General features: G+C 31.8%; 3 protein-coding genes across 5 annotated transcripts; 2 read left to right on the top strand and 1 right to left on the bottom strand.

Moving 5' to 3' along the window:
- The first annotated feature begins 1,576 nt into the window (after positions 1-1,576).
- On the top strand, positions 1,577-20,241 carry atk (artichoke). Of its 3 annotated transcripts, XM_088185005.1 has the most exons (5): positions 1,578-1,760; positions 8,225-8,320; positions 13,366-13,577; positions 15,814-18,437; positions 18,505-20,241. In XM_088185005.1, the coding sequence occupies exons 3-5, from the start codon at positions 13,447-13,449 to the stop codon at positions 20,145-20,147; spliced, it is 4,398 nt and encodes a 1,465-aa protein (XP_088041131.1). In that variant the 5' UTR covers positions 1,578-1,760; positions 8,225-8,320; positions 13,366-13,446; the 3' UTR covers positions 20,148-20,241. The 3 variants fall into 3 exon arrangements, with proteins under 3 accessions (XP_088041130.1, XP_088041131.1, XP_088041132.1); XM_088185004.1 differs by lacking the exon at positions 8,225-8,320 and having other exon boundaries at positions 1,577-1,760; XM_088185006.1 differs by lacking the exon at positions 8,225-8,320 and having other exon boundaries at positions 1,578-1,685.
- Positions 20,242-21,014: 773 nt separating this feature from the next.
- On the bottom strand, positions 21,015-23,815 carry Rpn8 (regulatory particle non-ATPase 8). Its single transcript, XM_088185033.1, has 2 exons — positions 23,555-23,815; positions 21,015-22,023 (listed from the first exon to the last, which is right to left on the bottom strand). Exons 1-2 carry the CDS (start codon positions 23,763-23,765, stop codon positions 21,212-21,214), a joined length of 1,023 nt encoding a protein of 340 aa, XP_088041159.1. The 5' UTR covers positions 23,766-23,815; the 3' UTR covers positions 21,015-21,211.
- Positions 23,816-25,710: 1,895 nt separating this feature from the next.
- Positions 25,711-26,501, top strand: LOC148236219 (inosine triphosphate pyrophosphatase). Its single transcript, XM_088185043.1, has 2 exons — positions 25,711-25,783; positions 25,853-26,501. Exon 2 carries the CDS (start codon positions 25,855-25,857, stop codon positions 26,419-26,421), a length of 567 nt encoding a protein of 188 aa, XP_088041169.1. The 5' UTR covers positions 25,711-25,783; positions 25,853-25,854; the 3' UTR covers positions 26,422-26,501.
- The last annotated feature ends 621 nt before the right edge of the window (positions 26,502-27,122 follow it).

The raw sequence follows: 27,122 nt of genomic DNA, 5'->3' as shown, positions 1-27,122 counted from the left end.
CAGGAGGATCTCAACTCTATATGGAAATAGGCTTGCTATAACCAATTGCCTTTCAGTGTAAAGAAATGTCACACAATTTCATTTTCAAGGTCATTAACGCCGGCAAAATATTCATACCATCTAGGCGGATATTTTCTGGAAAGGTTTTCTTCAACTAAGGATTTAGGAGAGACTTTCGAAGAACGTTGGAAATTTAGCCAGCACATTGCAGAGACTCATAGCAAATCCTTAAAAATGCTCGGTTTTATCTTGAGAAATGCGCGTTACTTCAGGAATACTTTAGTATTGCGCACTCTTTATGATACTCTAGTCCGCAGCATACTAGAAACTAGCTCAATCATTTGGATCCCAGGCGTAATGAATCAATGTAATGAATTGAAGCTGGAAAAAGTACAACGTAAATTTCTTCGATATTTATACTTGAAGGAATACGGGTATTATCCGTTCTTGTTTCCCAGTGGTTTTATTTTGGGAGCCCTGGGATACGTTTCTTTGTCGACTCGCAGAAGTGTTTATGTAATTAAACACTTCTGGAAATTGCTCAAGGGCATCGTAGACAATCCTTCAGTGCTCGAGCAGCTTCAAATGTGGGCTCCTGAAGGTGGTTATAGTTCTCGGTCGCGTCCACTATTCTTGCCTGTTAAGTCTAGAACTGGAGCACTTGCCAACTCTTCTCTGGCCAAGGCTATTTATCTGCTCAATTCTGTCCATAGAAATATTGACATTTTCTCTTGCACATATGGAGTTTTGGTTCAGTTCGTATGGGACAATGCACACCTGTTGAGGTGATTTGTGTCTGTTGTTTTGTCTTGTTTATATTTGTATGTATTATGATGTATTAGTACTTTTGACTATCGTGACGCATTGGGTTTGCCTGTCAGGTCACAATGGTTATAATTTTAATAAATAAATAAATAAATAGTTGTTTTCACTGTGCCATGGTTCATTACGTTAAAATACAATTTTCTTCGTCTTCAATAATGGAATTTTTATATACATAGTATGTATTGTACTCTCTTTTCAATTCAATTAAGTTTAATATATATTTTTTAAAGATTAGTCAAATATATAATAATAACTTTATGGTTAATTATGGTTATAAATGTTTCATAACTATAACTTAAAAGAGTGGCAATATGTAGGGTTTTTAAATATCCCTGAAATATATATTTTTATAATGATAATCTAACGCTAAACAGGAAGGAAGTATGCATCTAACAATAGGATTTATTTATGTACATATATAAGTAATATTGCCATGATTTTTGAATGGAAACATTATGACACAATATTGTTTTTTTAATATACATCTTTAAGATCCTTCTTCCTATTGAGATATTATCTATCAAAAAGATCTATACGAAATTAGAAGGTCGGTGCATACTTCCGTTTCTGGGTGCACCGATGTTGCACCTTCCGCGTTCTTCTTTGACAGTCAGTGGCATTGGCTCATCCTCCACGTGTGAATGGAAAAATGTAATGAGTGTATTGTGATCACCTGAAAGGTGTGGGAGGGATATGGTTGTGCATTGGTGTATGAAGGTAGCTGATGCGGAGCTGCCTTCGACTAACGCGCCAGTGCATCTTGAAACATACCACCGGACGCATCGCGTTAACAAGTGCTCCGATCTGACATTAAAACATATTTTATATAGTATAAAAAACACTGTTTTAGTTTAAGTGTTGTGAATACTCGAAGATTCAATTTATAGCAATTAATAAAAAAAAACACCACCAAGGATTATTAACGACAACAAGTTGTAAGTATCTCATTCTTTATATTATTTCTGACTCTTGTTATTATAAACTTTACTACTTCCTTAAAAAATATATTAAATGAAGATTGTTTAATACATTGTAAACTTCATATGGTAATGGGTTAAAGAATAGTTATTAGTGCGATAGATAGGATCAACAATTTCTGTGCCCTTCGCTTCATTGTTTGGTTCGCTTATCGTTTAACGCATTTATTTATAAATAAATACAGTAATTAATTGCTTTCGCATAAAAATACGAAGGTAATGTAAAGAAGGTCGTTTACGTTATCTTGCTTTTTTGATAGATCATCCATCATTTTTTTAAAAATTGGAAATTTATATATAAACAAATAAACAAACAATACATTTCATATAGACTTTAATTTAACCATGTATACAATTTATTTTAAGGGCTATTTTAAAATCACAATTGCATTAACCTTCTTATCCCTAAGCGGGGTACATTTGAACCCCAAATTTTTTTAGTCATTACAACCATTTTTTAAACGTAAGTATTATATTTATATTTAATTAAATAATACTCAAATTTTAATGGGATTAATTTATACTCCACTATGGTCCTCAATCCGAAGGTTGAGAAACATTGCTCGAACATATTTTAAGCTATCATGAAAATATTCATAAAATAAATATATTTCAGAACACTTTTAACAGTCGCTGCGTTTGTATGTTTGTATTGCATTAACCCCTTAATGCAATACAAACATACAAACGCAGCGACTGTTAAAAGTGTTCTGAAATATATTTATTTTATGAATATTTTTAACGTTTGTTTAAACTTAAATGAATAAGTACTATCATATTTTGTTATAGGTGTATTGCCAATATTTCTATACTTTATTAATAACAAAAAAAACATTTATACAACCCCTTGTATAAATGTTTTTTTTGTTATTAATAAAGTATAGAAATATTGGCAATACACCTATAACAAAATATGATAGTACTTATTCATTTAAGTTTAAACAAACGTTAGTTTTAAACTAAGCTTTAGTAAGCATGTAATTGCATTAAAAAAGTTGCTTAATAAAATCTATAAAAATATTGATTAAAAAAATATAATATTAAAGGTAAATTAACATCAATAACCAATGCTTTATAATTTTATATTAATTTATGTTTCGTATATGTGTGTATATTTATATGTGTTAGTTTAGCTTGTTAAATTAACCATATGGAACATCTAGTAAAAATGGCTTGCGTTAGTTTCGCTCGCTGATGTCATTAAACCGACGATTTTGAATAAATGGCTTATTACGCAGATAGCTTCAACTAAACCACGTTTTAATAAATATGCGAGTTTGCAAAAAAATAGATACAAACCTAAGCGTTAAATTAGCATTTGAAGCATAAACGAAATAGAGATCACTCGACAAAAGGAGGACATGTTCTCTTTTTCATTTCGTTGGGTTTTCAAATTGCTTGTTGGTTTTTTTATAAGATGTTAATACAATTTATTATATATAGAAAATGTCCAATAACTTACATGTTGTTTACGATAAGGGTTATTGAAAGAAGTTAAATTAAATTCAGCAAATAGTTATATTTTTCTGTTATAGAAGTAATCTCAGTTCGATCTTTAATATAATCGTCACAGCAATCTATTTTCATAACTGTTTTTTCCCTATGCATTATAAAAACTATAATCCGTGACATCTTCTAGTAGTTACGTGAAAATGTAACGGTTACGTAATAAACTTCATACCTCATATGCTCTAGAAAAATCTATGTAAATTTATATAAATGTCTAAACACATTTATAATTAAATACTGTAGTAGTTTATATTTATATTAATTTTATCACAAACTATTTTATAAAAATAAAATTAAAAAATAAACAATGTAAATTAATAGATGCTAAATAATTTAATTTCTATAGACCTGATAATTAATACATTTACTGAAGATTATACAAATGATGTATTTAGTTTTTAACATATCTTTATTTTTCTGTAACCCTATAAGATATTTTTAAGAATCATAATTAGCTTACTAAAAATCCAAGAATTGCATAGTGAAAACAATCAGTGAAAAATACTATCATACGAAAAAGCTCTAAATCGGTTACTTTAATTCGTATAGATGTTATATAGCTTTTTTAATGATTTGATTTGAAGTTAAATCATATATTGGTTTTTAATGTACTAAAATAAGCTTGTTATTTATTATCTTCTACGTATGTTTGTTTGATGTTGAAACAAAATCTCTCATCTACAGGATAGCTAATAAAATGCCAATGGAAGGCGTAGAAGTCTTGTGAAAAAAACTAAAAACTATATAGACAAAATCAACTGCTAATTTTTATTTATTTATTTATCGTAAATATCGTTTTGTTCTCAATACATAGGTATAGGATATTCTTTATGAGTTGAAAATTTTCAGTACCTAATGTGTACTAATTTTCAATAAATTCATCCGTGAGATTAGGAAACTATAGATAAACCTAATTTGTAATAATCTATCGGAATTATAATTATATAAAAATCACTAATTCTGATTTCCCAGATAGGATAGAGATTTTAAAAACATTAAGATTCATATGGGATTTGAGCTCAGGTCCTTCAGTTCAATAGTCAGCGACTTATAGTGAGAGACTAGACTGAAATCAGTCAGTGTTAATAAATTTTAACTATTATAGCTTACAATAAAAAAATATCACTATGCACGACTGCCTCGATATTGTTTTATTTATTATTAGGAAAATCTAGAAGAACCTAATCAATGTCGATCTGAATTATCCTACGCAATATATGAATTGAAAAACACTATGGTTCATATGGGATTTTAACCCATGTCTTTCAAGTATTAGTCACCGACTATATCACTGGTTTATCATACTGCCAATTGCTTTCATAAATCTTTTTTCATGGTGACTCAAATTCATAGTTTTTCGTAAAATAAATTAGGTTTACAAATATACTATTTCCTTATAACCGTTAAATTATTACAGTCGACATGTGTACGTGTAAAATATGATTTATCTACGATGAAAATAATAAAAATCACTATGTAAACTGTCGTTGCGAAAGACTCAAAATGAATACATAATTTTTTTAGTAAGCATGGTTGGCTTTGTGGCGAAACCTGCATACCGCATGGTCAAAAATGTGAACGTAGAATTAATTAAGTGCTGGTTTAATAATAATATTATTTTAATTATGATATTATATATATATAATAGGATGCACGTATGCATATTTTCTTCTTTGAACATTGCGAAATACCGCCGTTTACTTTTTTTACAAGTGAACCGTTCACTATTCAGTTTAACAGGATATACATGTATGTAAGTACATATGTACTACATAATAAAAATACAAGATAAATTTCCATATCACATCATATCTTGATCTAATTATTTGTATTATTTTGGTCGTCGGTTAGAGTAAATTATATAATGTAATGCAATATTGAATTGCAGAAAAATGTTAGTTACTGCTAAAAATCACTAAAATAAGTTAATTTCGTGTACTTTTCTATTGGGTGTATTAAGTATAATTTGTTTTAAAATAAATAATAAGATTTATAAACGGAGTTAAAATGAATCAATCAGTTGAAATATATTTGTAAGAATAAATCATGAAAATATTTTTAAAAACTTTTATTTTATAATAATTTTAGAATACCACTGTATTTATTCTTCAATTTGCATTTGATTTTCCGAATATCCCTCGTGGTTTTTAACTATTAACTGTATCCATTACAGAGTTATATAAATTCATTTACAATAGGTAAGAAAAATCGTAGGTCGATAGAATTAAGGACACAATACTAACCCTAATATATATTTTTTTAATCATTACCTATGGAAAGTGTAATTTAAGAATCTAATTTTTAATGTATTATTATTGTCGTATTTTAAAACATAGTAAAACGTTTAAAAAATAAATTAATCTCACTTTATAATTGGGTATTTCTTATATAAATATATTACAAAAATTACATAGTCACTGTGACTAAGATAGCATAGCATAATCTGACCAAACGGTTAGATAATTCAGATGATCACCGATAGTCAGGCCGTTTAAGTGAATTATCATGTTTAATTAATTCACTGGCATTTGATATGCGGTGTCAGCGTTTCAAATGGCCCAGTAGGCAAATTTTGGATCGCCAAAATTCGGCCGGCAGGTGAACACGCCAAAAAATGGAACGGAACTGACCACGAAGTCGTTGATTTCTAGAGCGGAAAACGAACAACAATCTGGATCGATTTTTCGCGACGGTAGTTTTCACTGAATCTTAAATCAACATAGCATTTTAACAATGAACCAAAAATACTTAATATAGTTAAAATGCCATTTTTCCAAATGTTCAAATTAAATAAATTTTTATCTAAATACGAGTTTAAGATTTACTTACATTTATGTAAAGTTTGCAATTTATCTTTGAGCTGAATCTTCCAACTGGCTAATAATTAGGCAAATTGTTATCCTGTATTCAGTAACAATAGGTAATTTTGCTTGTTGCGCTACTTAACTCGCTGCCATCGGTTAGGATCCAGCCCCTCCACGTGATATTAAGGTATGTGTTTCAAATTTTGCTCAGTTGTAGTTTATGACCCTAAATAAAATCTGGTCTGGACTGCTTTTTTATTACCTGAAATTAAACAACAGTATGTAATTTGCTTTGACATTGATTAGGATAATATGTGTATTTATTTTTTGTATTCATTGATGAAGGTAATGTAGACATTTTCTGTAAAACCGTCTTATTATTTATACATGTTTGATAAGCTTTATTAATCTAATAACAGTTTAATTTGAATTAAATTTTAATTCCAGATAAGTAAAAAATATACTAAATTATGCCCTCATCATTGAAATATCGAAGCTAATATTTCCAATATGTGTATACTGTAAGTCCGGGCTTTGCCCGGAATTTATTCAAAGGCATTATTTAAGTTTAAAATAGCACATTTGATCCAGATATGGCAGCCAGAATGACATGTGCAAATGTCACGTCGCTACTGTTCACCGTTTGTGAGAGGTTTTTGTGACAGACAGACAGAAACGCGTATTTTATATTTTATAGAATAGATAAATATATGCAATAAAAGAATATTTATCAATATGACTTGAACATGTATGTATAATATTAAAATAAAATTTATTTACATATTAATTAAAGTATAAATACTTGTCGATATTATCCGTGATTGTTGGGACAAAATTAGTTGCAGAATTACTTTATTTTTGACTCGTGCAAGCTATACAAACGATTGCGTACCCAAACGAATATCTATTAAACGGTTCCTGCCTAATCCCAATAAACAAGTATACTCGCCAAAAAGATGTGATCCAATTTCCCCATGGACGAGTTAACTCGCACTGAATTTTTAAATTTACGATTTTTTTAATATACTAATTTTCTATTAGTTTTTTCGAAATATATAACTTTGAACTGTTTCTTAAAAAAAAATTGATGATACATTGTAATTTTTATCAATTTTCGAATCATCGTATGCAGATAGCCTAATTATACATATATTCATTACACAATTAAAAATAGTCTGTTTCTGTCCCGAATTACATTGACTAGAGCAGTGCTTTCCAAACTTTTCCTACGATGGAACATTTCATAAATACTAAATATTGAATAAACCGCCTAGTTTATTTTGTAGGGAAGCTAATAATAAATAACAAAAATAAAATAAAATATATGTAAATGAAATTATTAATGACATCGATGATTTTGGGTCCTTGAAATCAAGCACAATATTATAAAGTTTATTACCTGCTCATAGATGACACTTGTTCTTTAATAATAGATTTTGAAGAAACCATATCTATACAATTTTTTTATTGAATTGTAGATGTATCAGCAAAACTACCACGTCTTCCGATTGTTAATGTTACTGTTTTTAACCTCAAATTATATATTTTTTTAAATTATATGTATTATTAATAAAAATAAAAATTGAATGGACTCGATGTTTTCCTAACAGTCGGTAATGAATTCTTTTGTTGTCGACCAATAAAAAATAAGCATTTAAATATAAAACAAGATGGCGGATAGCAACATGACAACATTCATTTTACGTGATTATAATTTGCGTTGTTCGACTTGACTGAATATCAATAATCGGATTGCAAATTAACTAGGTATGATTTTAACTATGAGCAATAAATATATACATAATACGTGTAAGGATTATTTATATTATTTATATTATTTTCCTATTATACACCGATTAAATAATAGGAAAAAACAATTTTGGCAAAATGTAATTTTTACTAAAATTTAAACAATTTATATTTTCGAATGCATTTAGACCAAACCTCATGTGAATAATTTATAAATAATTTTTATTCAAATTAAATTAAATTTAAATCATTAACAACATAAACTTGTGAAATAGGTAATATTCCCGCAGACTTGTTTCCTCCAGAATTTAGCCATATTTATAACGTATTTTGAAGCTGTTTTTTTTATTTTTTTATCAGATTTGTGAATAAAATTATCAGCGAGGCCAGCCGACTTGATAACTTGGCAACTATCGACAGACTATTGACGATCGGCTGTCGCATCGGTCTTTCAAGGTGATCATTCTTTATCATTCGCCTGTTAATATGAAGTCAAACATTTTTAAATTTAGTTTGCGGAACACCTATAAACATAGTTTGGGAAACCCTGGACTAGAGAATGGAAAACTGGAAGAGATTTTAACCTGGCTAAATTCTGATTGATATATAAGGACAGAGTAGCGTAGATCGTAGCGTCTCAGACTAGTAATTCTGAGGTTGTGGGTTCAAGGCCTGGCAACGGCACTCGAATTTTTATTTATAAAAAAATGCGCTATTATTAAAAAAACTGATCCTCAGCTGCAGTGACATATTCTAATTATAACTTGTATAGCATATACTAATATATAATTAATAATATAGATGTCACCGATTCCCAGACTTTTAGTCTAGTGTACATAATTTTAATCGCATTTTACTGTAATTTTACCAATTGTTTCGAATACATAAAACTCTTTAGTTACAGCTCGATATATATATTTACCATTATCTCAGGATATGGATTATTTTCAGCCCTCTGTATAAATAAATTCAGTTGACCTGCAAGATCTTTTTCTATGTAAGATATAATTTTTACTACAGTCTTCGTCTTTGACATAATCAAAAATGTTTTTATTGCTTTCAAAGCTCTGTTTATTTTGCTATTTTTTTATATCTTGTTACAAGACTTTTGATTGATATTTATTATGTACTTGGAAGAATAAATCAAAGTATAGTTTCGATAGTTAAGCAATTCCTTGTAAAAATATTAATTATGAAAAATAAAAATATTTGCTGTTCATCGAATTTTTTTTTGAGAAAAGATCCCGTTAACATATTTTATATTTTACCTTACGTGTTGAAGGAAATGAAGTTATACATTTATAAAAGTGGTTTAAATTTCAGGTTCTACTGAATTAAATGGCTCATTATATATCAACACAAAAAATATTTTTGTTCTCTACTGCACATATATCTACCACATAACGACAAGTAGTATAAAACGATTATCGCGTATTCACCACCTTATAGCATTTCATGTCATTTTTACGGTTCACATACATCAATGAACTCAACCTTATATAAGCACGCAATATTAACCACCCACTCTGTAAACCGCAAACAGTAAATTAGTCCGATAATATAAGTAAGCGATCGTTCCATACCAACGCACCCTCGTTCTTACAATACTTTTGTCCTTTTGAACGTGGCCCGCAAATTGGACTATATCGTTCTAGTGGTAGCAGTCAGTGTGGTATTTGTTTCTGTGCTCGTTGTTACGCGAATAATTATTTACGCCATTGTTGATGTTTCTGAGCAAATTCGAGTCAAAGTGAGGAAACGTCACGGCACACGTGCCGCTATTGTAGTTCGCAGTCATGCTTTACGAACACGTCGTGATGTAGAAAGGTGCGACGATCTATTCCATTTACTCTATTGTCTTACTTTAGCCTTTGCAAGATTGAATCTATAATAAGGCGTTCGATGTGCGTGAGTTCTGGAATAGTGGAAACGTTGGACACTAGTGAAAAACATAGAAAAGCTTAAAGCTCAGAAACAAGTCACTTGATCTATTATTATACATTATACAACAACTCAAAAATATAAGTTAAATTGATTTATATACATAATCAAAAAGTTGTACGATATAATTTTGTTTAACCATACTCTTGAATTGTTCTATACATTTTTAATGACCGGTTGATTGTGGAATACTTAGCAAGATATCTGGAAAATAAAAAGGATGCGGCAAAACTTCATAATTTTATGATGTACTCGAGAATTAGCCTAAATATATTGACCAATGTAGGCTGTTTTTATGCATTTTTCATTCGTTGTATGAATTTTGCGACCATTTGATTCACCTGGTTTCAAAAACAACAATTAACACAGTTGTCTTTCCACCATATAGTGGCCATTATCTTCTATGACGATATTTTTCCATTGGCATACCAAATCCACGTTTTGTTGTAGATAATTATTTATTGTTTCGAATCAACAAAAAAAGCCTTCATTCATTTCATCTTCAGACCGTTAGTCAATTCATGCGGTACCCACCTATCTAGCTTTTTTACCCTTTCTATCTCTGTGAAGTAGTGAGAAATAGGCAAAACATTGTCATATGGCAGATCGATCTTTTGTATGTGCATTATATTTTATTTGTTCTTAATTTATAACAGCTTTAGGTTTTTTGTCGAGTGGCATTGTCAAGATTCATATTTAGGGCGTAATTTGCTTCAAATCATAATATAATAGTTCTTTGATTAGCAGACCTTTTATCGCCCTATTGATATTTTTACCTGTTACCGTTGTTTTGTCTCCGAACTTAAATTAATATATAATAAAAAAATACTAATTTTAACTATAAAATATATTATTTTTAGGATTATTAAAACATAATAACAACTATAACCAAAGACAATTGAAGGGCACAATAGTTTATTAATTCCAAATAGCCGAGTTGATCAAATATTGTAGAAAGTCTTCATCAATCGCGAACAATTTGTTATGGCACAACTTTAAATTATTATTACAATTGATTATGAATGGGTCAATAGTATTTTTATAAGATCTTGTATTTTAGGAATCGTAGCTTTTTCAATGGTATTTAATTTTTTTCAATTTTTATTCGAGTACTTAAAAATAATTTTATTATTATAATACTTTTATAATTTTATTTTTATTAGTGATTGTGATAGATTTTAGTTATTGCTAAAAGGTAAGTTCTTGACTATTAATTTTATAAATATATTTTGTTAATATAGTGGTTCATACTATTAAGATATTATTTTGATACAGGACAAAGTATTTATTTTATTTAGTAATTGCTATTTATGGAATAATTTGAGTAATGTCTACGTAAAATTCAATAGTTATGTTAATGTACAGATGAAGTCCTCTTTTGCGCGTCTGCGTCTTAAAGATTTAGTCATCTCCGAAGTGGGTTGAGCTCTGTATTTCGCACGTAGAGTTGCGCTAGGATTGCCGTGAAGAGGGAAGCGGCTGCTTTTGCTTCAGAGTTCGTACGATTTAAAGTACGGGGTGCTTGGTTTAAGTTATTTATGATGTTGTCGGAAGCGAGCATCAAACGTAAGTTGTTCATTTGGTGCTGTGTATCTGTTTTTATACATTTTGCCAGCCTGAGAGAAGTGTAGAGCTCACCCATTTTTTGCTATAATCAATTAATGCGATTTAGGGGTGTAATTGAATTAGATATTTTTCTTACCATACTATTTTATATGGTGTATGACAGTATGAAAAGGCTGGAATCTGCTATCTGGACATATTTGGAACGTCTTAAATGGCTATTGCGATGCTTTCTTAGATATATGATATATGACGCTTTTCACGCGTAAGGTGTTTTGTTCTCACGCTCAGTGCGTCAATTTCAATAAAATGATGGATTAGGAAGTGGTCGTTGTTGACTTATGTAACCAACTAATATTTTAATAAAATTATGTTTTAATATTTAAATTATCATGCATATCATTACTGGATTGAATAAAAAATATATGTACTTATATTGCTTTACGTGGATCTTAGTAATATATTCACATTTAAATTTATAATAAATATATCATACATTTTACTCACTCAACTACCTTATATAATAAATATTTTTTGAGTCATATCCATAACTTTGATATCGCGTGATTGTCTGTTAATATTAATAATTATTATATGTGTTATAATTTGATTTTTTTGGCATTTTAAAATAGATAAAATAATTATATGTACACCCGTTTCTTTATTTATAAGGTTTATGATTATTAAAAAAAATTAAAAAAACACAGAATTCATAAAAACTATGGGAGAAGTTAAAAAATCTTCATTGTGCAATTCAGATTTTTTTTAATAATTGTTGGTTTAAAGTCGTTTTCATTATTGGTAGAAATATATATAATTTCTGACTATTTTGGAGAAGTCTGTTAGAAAATCGGTAACATTTCTTTATATTGCATATAAATGTATTTTTATCTATCGTTGAATTTAGAAAACTCTTTCAACATTGAGCAATATTTATTACCATAATATCAAATTTTCTATATAATTGATATAATTCGTTCACATCTGTTCCAGTTAATAAATCTGGTTCTTCGGAAACAATTACAAATGGAGTTTCGATTTTAGTACTTCAAGCCATGTTAATTAAACCATCTTCAGTAAATAATCTCTCAATGAATTTGATATCCGGTGTAGGGGGCAATGTGAAACAATTATATCTATGTATTTTCCAAACAAACATGTAATTTTGGTATTCAAGTCACCTGCTGTAATGAACGAAGAAAATAATTATGAAGAATAATATTTTAGAATTCAGAAACAGCAATAAAATAGAAAACAAAATTATATTTTTGAATACAAACAATTAAAAAGAACTAAAAAAATCATATAAACATAAGAAAATTTTACTTTTTTTACAATTATTATTTATATTAATTTATTTGCGATATTTAAAATTGAGTACGCTCAAAACTATGCAATTTTTTTTCTATTTTATATATCAAATCAAAATGTATGCTGCGAAACAATTAACTCTAAAATTATGAGATTAAGAGTTAACTAAACATATGGGAATTATCTTATAAGCATATTTTAGGAGTATTTATCTATACATATTACTCTTCGAGGCTTGAGAAATATTATTAAAAAATAAGAAATTTTCACTCGTTTGAGTTCAACCCTAATATTCGTAATGCCTTATAATTATATGCATGACAAGGGAATGATGAATGATTGTTTGAAAATCTTCGATTGATCATTTTTTCAATTCCCGGAAGTAATTTTTCGATGGCTAAAAATCTAGAACGAACACAAATCATACACAATTTTAATGATAGCATTTTTACTTCAACAATCACTATGATGAAACATCCTAGAATTGCCACAAAATCTCTTGCTTCTTCATTGTTAAATATGGATTTGAATACAAAGGGGAATCACAAAACTTCGCCTTGGACGCTATGAACAATATGGTGAACATTTACAGAACACACATTGTTTCTTTGTATCGCCTAAATTAATTATCGTTGTGTGATTCCGAAATGTTTTTTATCAATTCATTTAGGTTATGTTTGTTTCAGATGAAGTCCAATGCTGGACGGCGATGAGGACTTAGCACCTGACGCACATGATGAGTTAAAGGTTTTAACTAAGAAGCAGAGATGCCGGTGGCTGTGGGAGCCCTGGTTTTGATGGCGCTGGCCCTGACTGGGGCTCAGCGACCTCCATGTCCACCACCTGATAGTATTTTACCATGCGTTTGTGCCACAAGGAACGAAGAACTTCAAGTTTGGTATGCAGATCACATCTAAACGATAAACAAATATTGCTACAAAAATATGAAAATATCTTTCTTTTCATTAAGAGTCAATTACATTTTTTAATAAAAATCAGTCTATAAAAATAATTTGTTTTAGATGTTAGTTTTGTGTCTAATATGGTCCAAGGTATTGCTTTGATAACTGCCATCATGAAACATTTTAGCTCGTTTTGTTTGTAAAATCTCAGTAAATCAAACCGGGAGAAATGATATCTGTTTATATTGGAGTTTAATGCACGCGAGTATTTTGCCTAATTTTTATTTTAACAAACTTGTAACAGAACCCTGGTCGAATTATTAAATATTTTCAATTCAAGCAGTTTGTGTTGTGGATGATTTATAGATTCAAACCCTCATGTTAAATATAAAAAAACTCATTTATGTGGCAAATATATCGTAAAATATGACGTCCTGGCCGTGACGCGCAAGAATAAGGGACGCGATCACAACTTTTTAGGACATTAAAGCTCGCAGCTGAAAATCAACAAACATTGACAAATTCTCAATACTGCTCTTGTACTATTATTACCGCTTACAAGTAATATGTATCAATATGTACGACTTAGCTCAATTATATTATAATTATTAATCACGACACTCACCCATTTGATTATGAAAATCTAATCAGAGATGATCAATCTTAATTTGAATTATATATTAACCACAAATTCCGATCTTCCAGATACAACAGGAATTTAAATCAATATGGTCCATATAGGATATAAACCCAGGTCTTTCAATTATTATTCATCGACTTATGTATATGGTCTATTGTGCTTTTAGATATGATCGTCATGACTAGGGATTCCAATCCCGGGCCATAATTTTGACCCCGGGATTTCGGTATTGCAATTAGTCGATCCCGGGATCCCGGGACCAGTCCCGGGATAATTTTCATGTTATTTTATCGATAAAATTAATTTAAAATGAATAATACATTATATTTTTACATCTGTTTTTTATAACGTACAATGTATAAAGTACGTATAATTTTAGTCTTGGACTTAAAATAAAAAATAATATAATAAAAATAAAAAAGGGAAGGTCTTATATATTTATTTGAGAAGAAAAAAATGAACTTTTGACAATGTATGTACATACCTATGTACATTCATAGTAACATCAAAGCATCAAGTGTTTTATCATTCAGCCTTGATCTGATTTTGGTTCCTAAGCAGCCTGCTGCTGAAAAAGCACGTTTAGACTCACAGCCTCAAAGATTCCCAGATGACACGTGCAACTCGCGCAAGTTTGTACACGAAATATAACGATGTTGTCAATAATAATTCGATTGAGCTTGATAAATCAACCAATCCGAAAAATTCGGGATTATGTTTTAAAATCCCGGGACTCATCGGGTATTGAAAATCGTTCGGGATCCCGGGATCCCGGGATTGGAATCCCTAGTCATGACTATTTTTATATTTTCTATCACAATTTAATACATATTAAAACAATCGATATAATGTGTACGTTAATATAGTTGAAGTTAACAGTCATTAAATCTATTTAATTGTAGTTATTTTTTTTTACTATTTACTTTTTTTTTTTTTACTATTTACTATTTTACTATTTACTTTTATTTTTACTATTTACTAACCGTGTGCTTTTGGGATAAAAGCACACGGTTAGTAAATAGTAAAAAATGTATGGCGGGCTATCTAGAAAAAGCTGACCGGTACAATACTTTTGTTAAATTTTGCCTACTGACTGTGATTTCTGAACATAGTAGTAGTTTACCCTTTTATTTACTTTAAAAGACATATTATAATACGATTGATAAATTTCATTGAATTAATATAAAATATTTTTTAATGTTTATTTATTTCGTACTCTTTAATTTATTGGTATTATTTTCAATATAAATCATTTACATTAAATCAAATTAAAAAAAAAATTAATTAATAATTTCTTCAGTTATATATTATAAGTAAATATATAACTATCTGTGATACCGCAAAACCGTGAAAGATCGACCGCCGTACATGTACGGCGATACCGTTTAAAGGGTTAAATGTGTAAGTTTTATAAAAAAAAGTTCGGAAACTTAAATTGGATCACCTTTATAATCCTATCTTTTTTGCAAAACTATTTTGAAAAAAATAAATAAAAATGAGATATTTTAAATATTTTTTGTAGAAATATTCGTGAATTGCCTTTAATATTATGTTGAGATAGCTTATGATATTTACATTTTATGCTTTTCCAGGTGTACTCATAGTGACATGCCAAAGGTGCTGGAAGGCTTGAAAGCTATAGGAGAATATGTTACGAGGCCAGTGGACGAGTTGATCATAGAACATAATTATTTACCCGCTTTACCAGGCCGCACTTTTCGTCCATTGCGAGCCTTGCGACTTATGCTGCGACATAACAATCTAGAACGCGTTGCGCCAGGATGGCTCGCAGGATTAGAGGACTCCTTGATGGAACTATTTATAGTCGAAAATGACTTGAGAAGTCTGCCGGTCGACAGTGTGGCGCATATGAAGAAGCTGCAGGCGATCACGATCGAAAGCGATCAGTTGAAAAGACTGCCGAGTTTCTCGAGGCTCGGAAAGTTAAAATATCTTAAAGTTCAATCTCCATCGTTAATCGAATTGAACAGTAGGAGTTTCAAGAATTTACCGCACTTGGAGAAGCTCCACGTGACTGGAAGTCCGAGGTTGGTGAGGCTAGAGGCGAACTTGCTGCACGATTTGCCGCGATTGAGCACGCTGAACATATCGGACTGCGGTCTGAATTGGGTTCATCTGAGAGCCATGTCTTTGTTGCCATCGCTGGTGGAAGTAGCATTTGAGAACAATAAAATAAGCGACGCTGGAATGGTAGGTAGAGCATGCAGGGAAATTCCGGCGCTTTCTATCTTGAGATTGGACGGCAATAAAATCGATAGATTAAACGAGGCTTCGTTTGTGGATCTCCCGTCACTCAAAGAGCTTTCGATATCCAGAAATAAAATCACCGAAATATTCCATGGTGCTTTTCATAAAGTGCCTGCTTTGAAGATTCTAGATTTGAACTCGAATGAAGTTCAACGCGTCCATCCAGAATCATTTTTGCAACCGTCTGGAAGCGGATTAGAAGAATTGTGGTTGGTGGGGAATGAAGTAAATCATGTATCGGAACTGAGAGCAATTCTGGACGCGTTGCCTAGATTGAAATTTTTAGACATGAGCAAAAACTATTTAGAAGACATACCTTACGGTGCACTGAGGGGTCATCCCACTCTTGAAAGATTACATTTAGAAAGTAACAGAATCAAAACGATCGAAAGAGAAGCATTTATGGCGATGCCAGCGTTGCGCGAATTGAGACTGAGAAACAATTCGCTTTCTAATCATATAGACGGACCGTTCTGGAATCTTCCAGCTCTGAAGGGATTGGACTTATCTTATAATTACTTTAGACGTTTAGAACCTCGCTTGATAACTAATCTCCCTTCGTTGAGAAAGGTGGATATAAGCCATAACAACATAGCCATTATAGATCCGATGACATTCGTCGAAACTCCCATGCTCGAGCATATTAACATGTCAGGAAACGCTTTGGCGTCTGTCCATCCGGCAACTTTCAGACATTTGATGGGATTGTACGAACTAGATTTAAGCAAGAATAGATTGTTGGAGTTCGTTCCAGGTTTGCCTCGAGGGATCGAATACGTCCACATATCCAGCAATCAAATTACAGCTCTGCCACTTCCTCCTTCGCCCGATCTTGATTTGCCTTCGCTGAGAATGTTGGACATTAGCGCTAATTCAATAAGAAACATACCGTCCGGCGTCATGGATTCATTGCCTCAATTGAGGAAATTAGATATTTCGCTGAACGGGCTTCAGCACGTGGAAGAAGGCTCATTTTCGGGACTTGCTAGATTAGAAATGTTACATCTACATAACAACATGATCATGTCGATAAATTCCAACGTTTTCAAAGACATGATCGGATTGACTCGTCTAGATATTCATGGCAATATTTTAGAAGTAATTAAACCTGAAACGTTGAAAGACACGCCACATTTGAGAAAATTGGATATAAGCAGAAATAGATTGAGAGAAATAGCAGTTAATGCTTTGGAGAATGCGAGGAGTTTGGAAGTAGTCAATATATCTTCCAACTATTTGACCACAATACCGGAGACGCTATCAGGTTTGGCTAAATTAGAAGTCTTAGACATAAGCAATAATCAATTAAAAGTTATATCTTCTCCTGTGTTGACTTCATTATCGTCACTACGCGAACTTAGGATGTCGAATAATAAATTGTTCGAATTAAAGGATGGATCTTTCCAAAACTTGCAGAGTTTAGAGATGTTGGATTTGAGGGGGAATGAATTAGAAATGATGCATTCTGGAAGCGTACGTATGTTGCCCGAAATAGAGACTATATTATTGAACGAGAATCATTTGATAGAAATTCCTGACGCTGCTTTCGCAGAACTACCCATGTTGAGAAGTATAGAGTTGCAAGATAACAACTTGAAGCACATTTCAAATAATGCGTTTTATAAAATACCGCAATTGCAGTTCTTAAATTTGAGTAACAACCAAATCGGAGGAATCGAGTCTGCCGGTTTAAAGAATTTAAAATCCTTGGAAGTGTTGGATTTGAGTGAGAACAAAGTCACTAGAGTCGGATCGATGAGTTTTGAAAACATGGAGTGGCTCGTCGAATTGAAAATGGACAATAATAAAATATGCGCCGTACAAGGCTCACCTTTCAACGGAATGCCTAGATTAAAGGTATTGAGCTTAAAGAATAATAAAATGACATCTTTACCAGAAACGTCTGTTAAATCGCTTCGTAGCAATATTGCAGTGTTAGATATTGATGGTACGTAGTGTGAATATCATATTTATGTATAATAATAGCTAAATAAATATCTTATTTTTACTTTCAGGAAATCCATTGGCTTGCGGTTGCAGCTTAGCATGGTTCAGATCTTGGCTACAAGAAGCGTCTCTGTTGGGACCCAGGTGTGGTGATGGATCATTACTAAAAGAACGAAAACTCTACAGAATTGAGTGTGAAAGTGAAAAGTTCAAAGAAGAGCCAGTTTTACCCGGTTGCGAAAATGAAATTGTTCAAGACGTTCCAATGCATGGAACATCTCAAGTGTTTTCGCCTTGGATGGAGAAGATTAGAGATCAATCTCATCCCATAAATCAATTAGGCAATGCGCCAATGGCACCATCGCCTGAAGAATCTGAATACTTTTACGATGAATATGTCGATTATCCATATAACGAGACGAATCTGATCGAGTTGAGTAATTCAAGCGTTAGACATTATAATACTAATCGGTCTCAATCGCTCAGTTCTACTCCGTCATATCATTTCACTCCTGGAGATACTCCGACTATATATGCCGGAGCGAATCCGAATAAAACAATCATACCATCTGTGAATTCTAATACGAATCCGAATCCTAACGATAGTAGTTTTACATTCTTCGGCATGCCGATACCTACAATAAATATTGGAAAATTTTGGGGTAATGAAAGAAAGACGGAGAGGAAAGCGAGCGACGGAAGGAACATTCAAGATTTTAATCTAACGAAGCCGGATATTCAAGCAGGTGGATTTATTCCATTGACGCCAGGAGTCAGCGGTGGATTCACTCCAATATCAAACACTACTTTATTCCAATATGATAAAGAAAACGTCAAGCCGAATAATACATATTGGCCTGACGATTTTCCTAAGCATTCAAAAGTTGATAATACCATCAAAAGCATTGAACCTTCGCTTGGAATCGTAGGCACGGTATCCGATAAAGGTGCTTTATTTGACTCCGAAACCAGTCGAAGTGTGAATCAAAGTACGTACACAAGATCTGCTTTCAATCCTGATTTCGATGAAAGTTCTAAAGTGACATACAGTCAAATCAACGTTAAGCATTACGATTCAGAACCGACGACCAATATAATATCGCCAGTTAACGATACATATCCGTTGTTCGAAGACGATAGAAAGTATGAAAACAAGTCTAAAATTTACATATCCAACTCCGAAGAGACCATTCATCATCCTTACGTTATTCCGACTCCGACCGTTAGAGACGATATTCCAATCGTGACTCAATCGTCTTTAGAAACTATCGAAAAACCGTTCAAATATTCCGATATGAATGATCTTTATCTGAGCACGTCGTCGAGTACACCTTCGATACGCACAGCAATAACGGAAGGGCAACATTTAGCACCCATGGGAAGAAAATCAGCTACTATCACTAAAGTAGAGTCTCCGCATAGTGATAGTACTCCATCGTCGTCCAGCGAGTCGTACAGGACGAACAGTAGAGGAGCTAAGACTTCATTTTACGGAGACTACGATGCAAACGTAAACATGATGAATAAGCCGTACAACAATTCGTTTAGTTGGTATTATAAAAATTACAATGAAAGTGAATTAGAACCGTACGTCGGCCCCGGATTGATCGGACTCAAGTCCGGCAGTGGACAGTGTAATTTAAAGTGTGATATTTACATATTAGGAGTGACTGTTTTATATTTTAATGTTAAATATATTATATCTGCGTAGATTTTATAAATTAAATAATGTTAATTATGTATAAATAAGTGCATTGTATATATTGTATAAGAGATGTAATAAAGAAGTAATGGATTAATTGTAATTTGTAATCTATCTATACTAAAATTCACAAATGTAACTCTATATGGCGTTTTTATAATCAAGATATATTTTTAAAATATTGTACAGAGGTTATTAGTTGTGATTTAGGGTAGGTTATTTGCAATTCCATAAGAATATAAAACCCCGGTACTCAGTAGTGAATGCAAACAGTCACTGTTAAGTACAGGTGTAATGAACACACACAATACAATATGTGATAACGATAATGGACTCTTTTAATCTACAATTTGATTTACCAAATATGAGAATAAGCTTTAAAATATATACTATTTATCAGATTTGAACTGTCGTGTAGAATATGCAGCCTATTATTTGGTAATAACTGATATATTTGTTCGGAAATAAATACGTTGCATTAATTCATTATACAATTAAAATAATTATCTAATGGCCACAACAAATACGAGCAATACTTGCGCCAGTTGTCCAGCTCTTAAATTCATTGAATCGAAGTGGATTACCACAGCAAAATATAATCTTTTGATTCAAACAGCTTCACTTCTTAATTAACCTTATCTTCGCCAGTCACAGGAGTCAAATAAGAAATGAATGCATCTTTCATGTTCAATTTTATTTCGCAATCAAGCAAGCATCCATACTATGTGCCGGAAAATTAAAATAATTTAATGAAAAATTTGTGGTGTTGAAGGATATGATATAACTGGGAAAAAAGCTAGTAGTAATAATAATAATGCTTGAATTTATTTTTAAACGTAAAGCATTTAATTATTGGTAAATAAATAAAAATATAAGTAAATTTGAACTCAATTTATTCAAATTTATTGTATAAAAATTTCAATATTCATTGAGTAATCTGTAACTATTATATTTGAGATAGTTTCATATGAAACATATTGAAAAACATAAAAATCGATGCTTAAATTAAACGGTTTAAACACAAATTAATTTTTTATATATAATAAAAAAATATGCATATTAAGCGTTAATAACTATTTCTTCTTTTCATCTTTGCTTGTAGTAGTTTCTTTTTTGTCATCTTTCTTATTTTTATCATCCTTGGCCTTGTCGTCCTTTTCCTTCTTGTCTTTTGCTTCCTCTTTCTTGCCTTCTTCCGCGTCTTTGTTTGTCAACTTATTTGTGATAAGGTCGTGCAAAGCTATTATGGATCTCACGAGCGTGGCGAGATAGACGACGAGCATCTGATCGTTGGTTTTAACGTAAAGATTATCTATGAAGTTATCATGACAGAAATCTGGGAACATACTCAAAATGTCTTGCCACTGATAAATGATCTGGTGATTTATAGGCAGCTCTCCTTTTCCCACTTTATAAAGGTAGTTTCTGATGTCGCTCAATTGAGTGTTGAGGCCTTTCAAGCCTAGGAGTTGATTTGTGATGCGCTGCGAAAGGCTTCCGATCGTGGTATCTTTGATGTCTCTTAAAAGATGCTCGACGCCTACTTCTTCAGCCTCTTCTGCGCCTATTTCGCTGGGAACGTGATCGAAGGTCTTAGACGTGGGAGAGCCGTCATCGTGGACTTCTTCGACAGCTTGATACGCTTCAGTTGGGAGACCTAAGTCTTTAGGCTTGGCGTCGATCACGACTAGCACGCAATTCGGACAATACCTGCGAATCAATTCGTTGATTGCTATATCGTTTTGGTATAATTTAGGTCCTGTGTGGTACCAACCGACGACTCTTTCTCTCGCGTTTACTTTTTTAAACATTCCATACATATTTTCTAAATAGTCGTGATCTAGGAACCAGACGGATTTATCTTTATCGTCTTCGTCGAAAGGCACTGAAATAAAAAAATTATAAATTATTTATTTATTAGTCTTGCGTACAAGTGGGTTTTAGTTGTTCTTTTAGAACTAGAAACATAGTTCAAGATTGACAAAAATCACAAGTATTTGAAAATTCATACGAGCGTTCTGGGTATTCTTTAACACTAAACATACTATTATAAACTCGATGGAAAAACTTTGAGTGTTTCACAAAATATTGCTTTTTGGGTGACATGCATTGTTTACGGATAGACAAAATAAAGAGTTTTCTGAATTACCACTCAGTATAAATGTCATCAAAGACAGAATAATATTTAGAGACCTAAATAATTATAAATATTTTTGGACTTCTCTTGAAGCTATTGATAGATATTTTGATGTTCTCACAAACGAGAAAATAGTTGATCAAGTTAGAATCAGTGCTAATAAGTAAATCAGAGAACGAAATATATAAGGTAGTTATAATAACATTCCGTAACCTAAGCATCGATATGTCTCAAGTTGTGTCAGTGACGATAGATGAGTGGGAATACATCCAATATGGTGGGAAAAATGTGGGATTTGTGAAATTGTTTACGGGAGCTATTGAACGTCCACTTATTCCTTTTCGTTGCATTATCCATTAGGTGTTGCGTGTCAAGGCAGGATTCACAGAATTAAATTACTTAATGTCGAGTGAGAATTTTCCGCGCTTTTACAGGAAGTTGATTCAACCTACAGTGGACTGCTGACCTGAGCTGAGGAAAAATAATAGAGCGATTTGTGAAGGCTTTTGTAGTAATTTGGGTATTCTTTGATGATAAGAATTTGGCAAAAACTCAAAGCTCGATAATAATAATCGAGTGAATACATTGATGTGTTTTTAGAACTCTGTTAATATGAATGACATGAACTTAAAATCATAAGATTTTGGCAAAAGTATTGACGTTATGATTAGATATATAAAAAGGTTTTGAAAGTACTCTAAATTTTGAGACGAGATGTTGACTAAAACCTCTATGTATTTTCGGGCACAGATCTGCCTTTTAAAATATTTTCTGTTGAGACAATTTTTTGTAGCATCTTGCACAATTAATTGCATCGATTCAATCAATTTTAGTCATATACTTGAAATAGAAATTATTATGATAATAATTATGCATCATCATCTACTAGTTTTTCCTTCTTTCCAACCATAGTTGGAGAAATGTCGGTGCAAAGACCAGATAAGTTAATCTTGCTTCATACAAATCAACATAGTCATGTGACTTTCAGTAAAACTAGAGAGCTCAGTTTTTTATATTTTTAATTTTAAGAACATGACAACTATTTTTGTATTTGGTGGAAAATGGTGGATGTACACAATGTCGGCACGGTCAAATAAGCATTCGAGCATTTATCAGTCAAGGAATGTGACGTTTAGAAAGCTATTTCAAACTTGGGCTAATGTTAATGAAGAGTTAATTGAACGAGATGAATTGTAATTTCTGAATATGTACGAACATCGTAGACGTATCAAGTATCATCATGACAGTGTAATAATTTATTTGTGAATAAGGCAATTACCTGCGAAGCTGTTGGAAACGTCTAGCACGCCTTTGGCCCGCCAACAGCCCAGTAGCACGCCGACGACGCGTTTTTGGTTGCCGATTTTTCCCATCCGATTGAAATGGTCCACCACGCTAAGGAGTACAAGCGGGTGGACGACGACTTTCGTCGCCGTATTGAGGGTGGTCGTCACCGCTGGGGTCGAGCTGCTGCTTTCTTGCACCGGCATGATGACGCGAAGAGTTGACACTCGCAACCGACTGTACCTCTTCCTCTTCTAACCAATATGGCGGCGAGATTACTTGACACTTTCCACGTTCGCGAACTCGCTCTAAATCTCGCTCCAGGGCGAAACCATTTTATTCTTTTTTTATACTTTACAATTTATTTAAATAAAAAATAATTCAAATAATATAATACATACAATGAAAAATTAATATAATTTTTTATTGCCATGAGTATTTAAAAAATACGAGCATTATGTCACTATTTGCCCTTGCAATATACAAAGTCAATTTTATATAAACGCGTCTACACAAATTGCGTTTTTTATTCTGAATATATTATTATTTCGTACAAATATTATTCAAATTTTAAAATGTAAGATGGGGAGTTATTTATCTATTTATTTATTTATTCATTAATTATGAGCAAAACTTGCCGCCACTCTGGTAGCACTAACGTACCGACGGCGGAAGGCAGCACATTCTTTTGGTGGACCTCGACTGGAAAACAGCGGTTGATGGTGTCTTGTCCACCGTAACATAATTTGTAAACTATTATAAAAAGACACATAAACTGAAAACGTTCTTGGATTCATATTTGCAAAATGAAATTGTACACCGTTTTTTATATCTCGCACATTGGCTCCATTGTCTAAGCTTTGATTACGAAGATTTTTTATGGTTAAGCCATATTGACTCAACAAAATACAAAATTCAAGCCACTTTCGTTCCTCAACGCCTATGAATTTTATGATTTTTTTTTCTTTTCCACCTTTGAGTTGCAAACTTTGGATTCTTTTCAATGTGTACATATAGCACAACATTCGACATTTGTTCTTTATTATTTTCATCCGTCGTACAGTCCACAATTATAGAAAAATACAAAGCATTTTCAACTATGTTCAAAATGTTGTCTATTGTAGCTTTAGCGATAATTTCTTTCTGGATATTTTTTTCTTTTATATGGATTTTTGCCCGTTTTACGTGTTTCTTTATCACTTGATCATATTTTGAGGACAGATTGATAATTTTAAGAAATTTAATAATATTGTAGGTAAATAATTTATCTAAAGATCTTCTAAATGCAAAATTTTCTGAAGCCATTGTTCAAGTATGAATTTGAAATTATTCTCTTAAATTACTCATTTCACTCAACTACAATTTATTTGATAGAAAATAAATGGTTCGGCCAGTAAACAGTCATATTTTTAGGCTAATCCAGTTTTAATAGTTTGGCGACGGAAAGTGACGGTGTTAATTAAACATAGATTGAGCCACTGCAATAGTTTCTTCATTGACGATTTATAGTTACATGTTTAATACAAGTACATATATACATTGCGCGGGCCTGCAATGGCGTGACAATTGATATTTTTACCTCAGCTACTATTTTGCCTTTTGGATGTAATTTGCCAGAATGAAAAATGATGTAAGAGTTTTACAATTTTTATATCGTTTTATATTATCTAAATTTGTATTTGTAGTCAAATTATTATTGTGTTTTCGTCATACGATAATTTTTTTTGTGAAAAAAGTATTCTGAAAATTTTGACCCCTCAATTCATGGCAAGCAAAAATTTTGACCCCTCAATTCTGTGACGAACGGCAAAGTTCATATCTCAAAAACGTCATATTGCGATGTGTGTACAGTTTTACACAATGCTTTTACTGATTTTTAGCACTTACATTATAATAATTTTAATATTAATGATTTTATAATATTAGTATTTTGTTTATTTTAAATTATAAATTTGCTTTTATTTTAAATCATAAACATTGAGCTACATCAACGGAGGGCACAGATTTTTGCCCCATATAGGAAAGGAAATGGACAGTTGATGGTAATTTTTATTATATTTTGAATATAAAGTTAAAAAGTAATTTTTTATATTTAAAAATAAATTAAAATTATAGTTATTTCACAAGGTATTCGCAAATATTTCCGAACACGCTAGTAACACTGACGTTTGTAGTTTGAGGTTAACGTTACCGGTGCTTTTAAATATTATAATAAAACAAAGAAGTGAGTTTTGTTTTCTGTTAAGTGTAATTTTTTCCATGTAACAAAATTAAATTTTGGTATCTGTTTTAGAAATGAATAAAAAACCGATTGCTTTCATTACTGGCAATGTCAAAAAGCTGGAAGAAGTTGTGGCCATTTTAGGAGATAGTTTCAAGAGGCCATTAGAGCAACGATGTGTAGATTTAGTAGAAGAACAAGGAACGATCGAGAAAGTGGCCATCGCTAAGTGCTTAATGGCATCTAGGCTATTTTCTATGCCGGTTGTAGTCGAAGACACTTCTTTGTGTTTCAGTGCGTTAAAAGGCATGCCTGGACCATACATTAAGTATTTTCTGGAACGAGTCGGGCCCGAGGGACTAAATGCCATGTTGGCCGGTTTCAAAGACAAGACTGCGCAAGCGGTTTGCACTTTCGCTTTTTGCGAGGAATGGGGCAAAGAAGTAAAATTGTTTCAAGGCATAACAGAAGGAGAGATAGTCTCCCCGCGGGGATCGAACGCTTTCGGCTGGGACAGTTGTTTTCAGCCCAAGGGGTATGATGTAACATACGGAGAGATGGCTAAAGCGGAAAAAAATAAAATATCACATAGATACAAAGCATTGGATAAATTTAGAGACTATATCAACAAGTTAGATTGAAATTTCTTTCCTTTTTAAATTACGAAATAAAATTAATTTATTTATTATTGTTAATTTTAAATATATTTAATTAAATTAAATGAAGATTTTTATTTAATATCCTTAACATGTTTACAAATCACAAACTATGTAGAAAAAAACTGAGAAGATATATCATAAATACAGCTAAAGATATTACAAAGCGCAGACTTTTGAAAGAATGTTAAGATTGGAATTAGAATGTTGGTCCGAATGTGTAACTCGTACTTGTACATTTTCTTGTAGATTGGTTAATACTATTTATAATACCTCTGCTGTTGGAAAGAGTGACCAACTTACTCGACTCATCCATGCTTTTCTTTAACCAATAGAAATTGATGGGGCGGAAATTGAATTTGTATGAAAATATATTTTCAAATATTTAATGAACTTTTTCATTATGGAATTTATTTGTCGTATGATGAGAGTTAAGAAATGTTTTGAAAAATTTTGTATGTAGTTTCAAAACTGCAGCTGAATCTTTCAGTAGTGTCTCATGTTCAACGGCAGGCAAAGGTATTTCAACTATTTTTAAATTTAAAGTAATATGTTTAATTACGACTTGTTATCTATATTCTATACAGAGCCAAATGCCGAAACCCATTAATATCATAAATTATGTATTTAGCTTCCACAGGTAAATAATTAACATTTGCTTCATCTGCTAGCCCTTTTTGAGCATC

Source organism: Plectrocnemia conspersa, unplaced genomic scaffold (genome assembly GCF_051122295.1).
Source record: "Plectrocnemia conspersa isolate PC_06_02 unplaced genomic scaffold, ASM5112229v1 ptg000004l, whole genome shotgun sequence".
Taxonomy (NCBI): domain Eukaryota; kingdom Metazoa; phylum Arthropoda; class Insecta; order Trichoptera; family Polycentropodidae; genus Plectrocnemia; species Plectrocnemia conspersa.
Note: the sequence above shows the minus strand (reverse complement) of the source record. Positions and strands in the feature narration are given on the sequence as shown.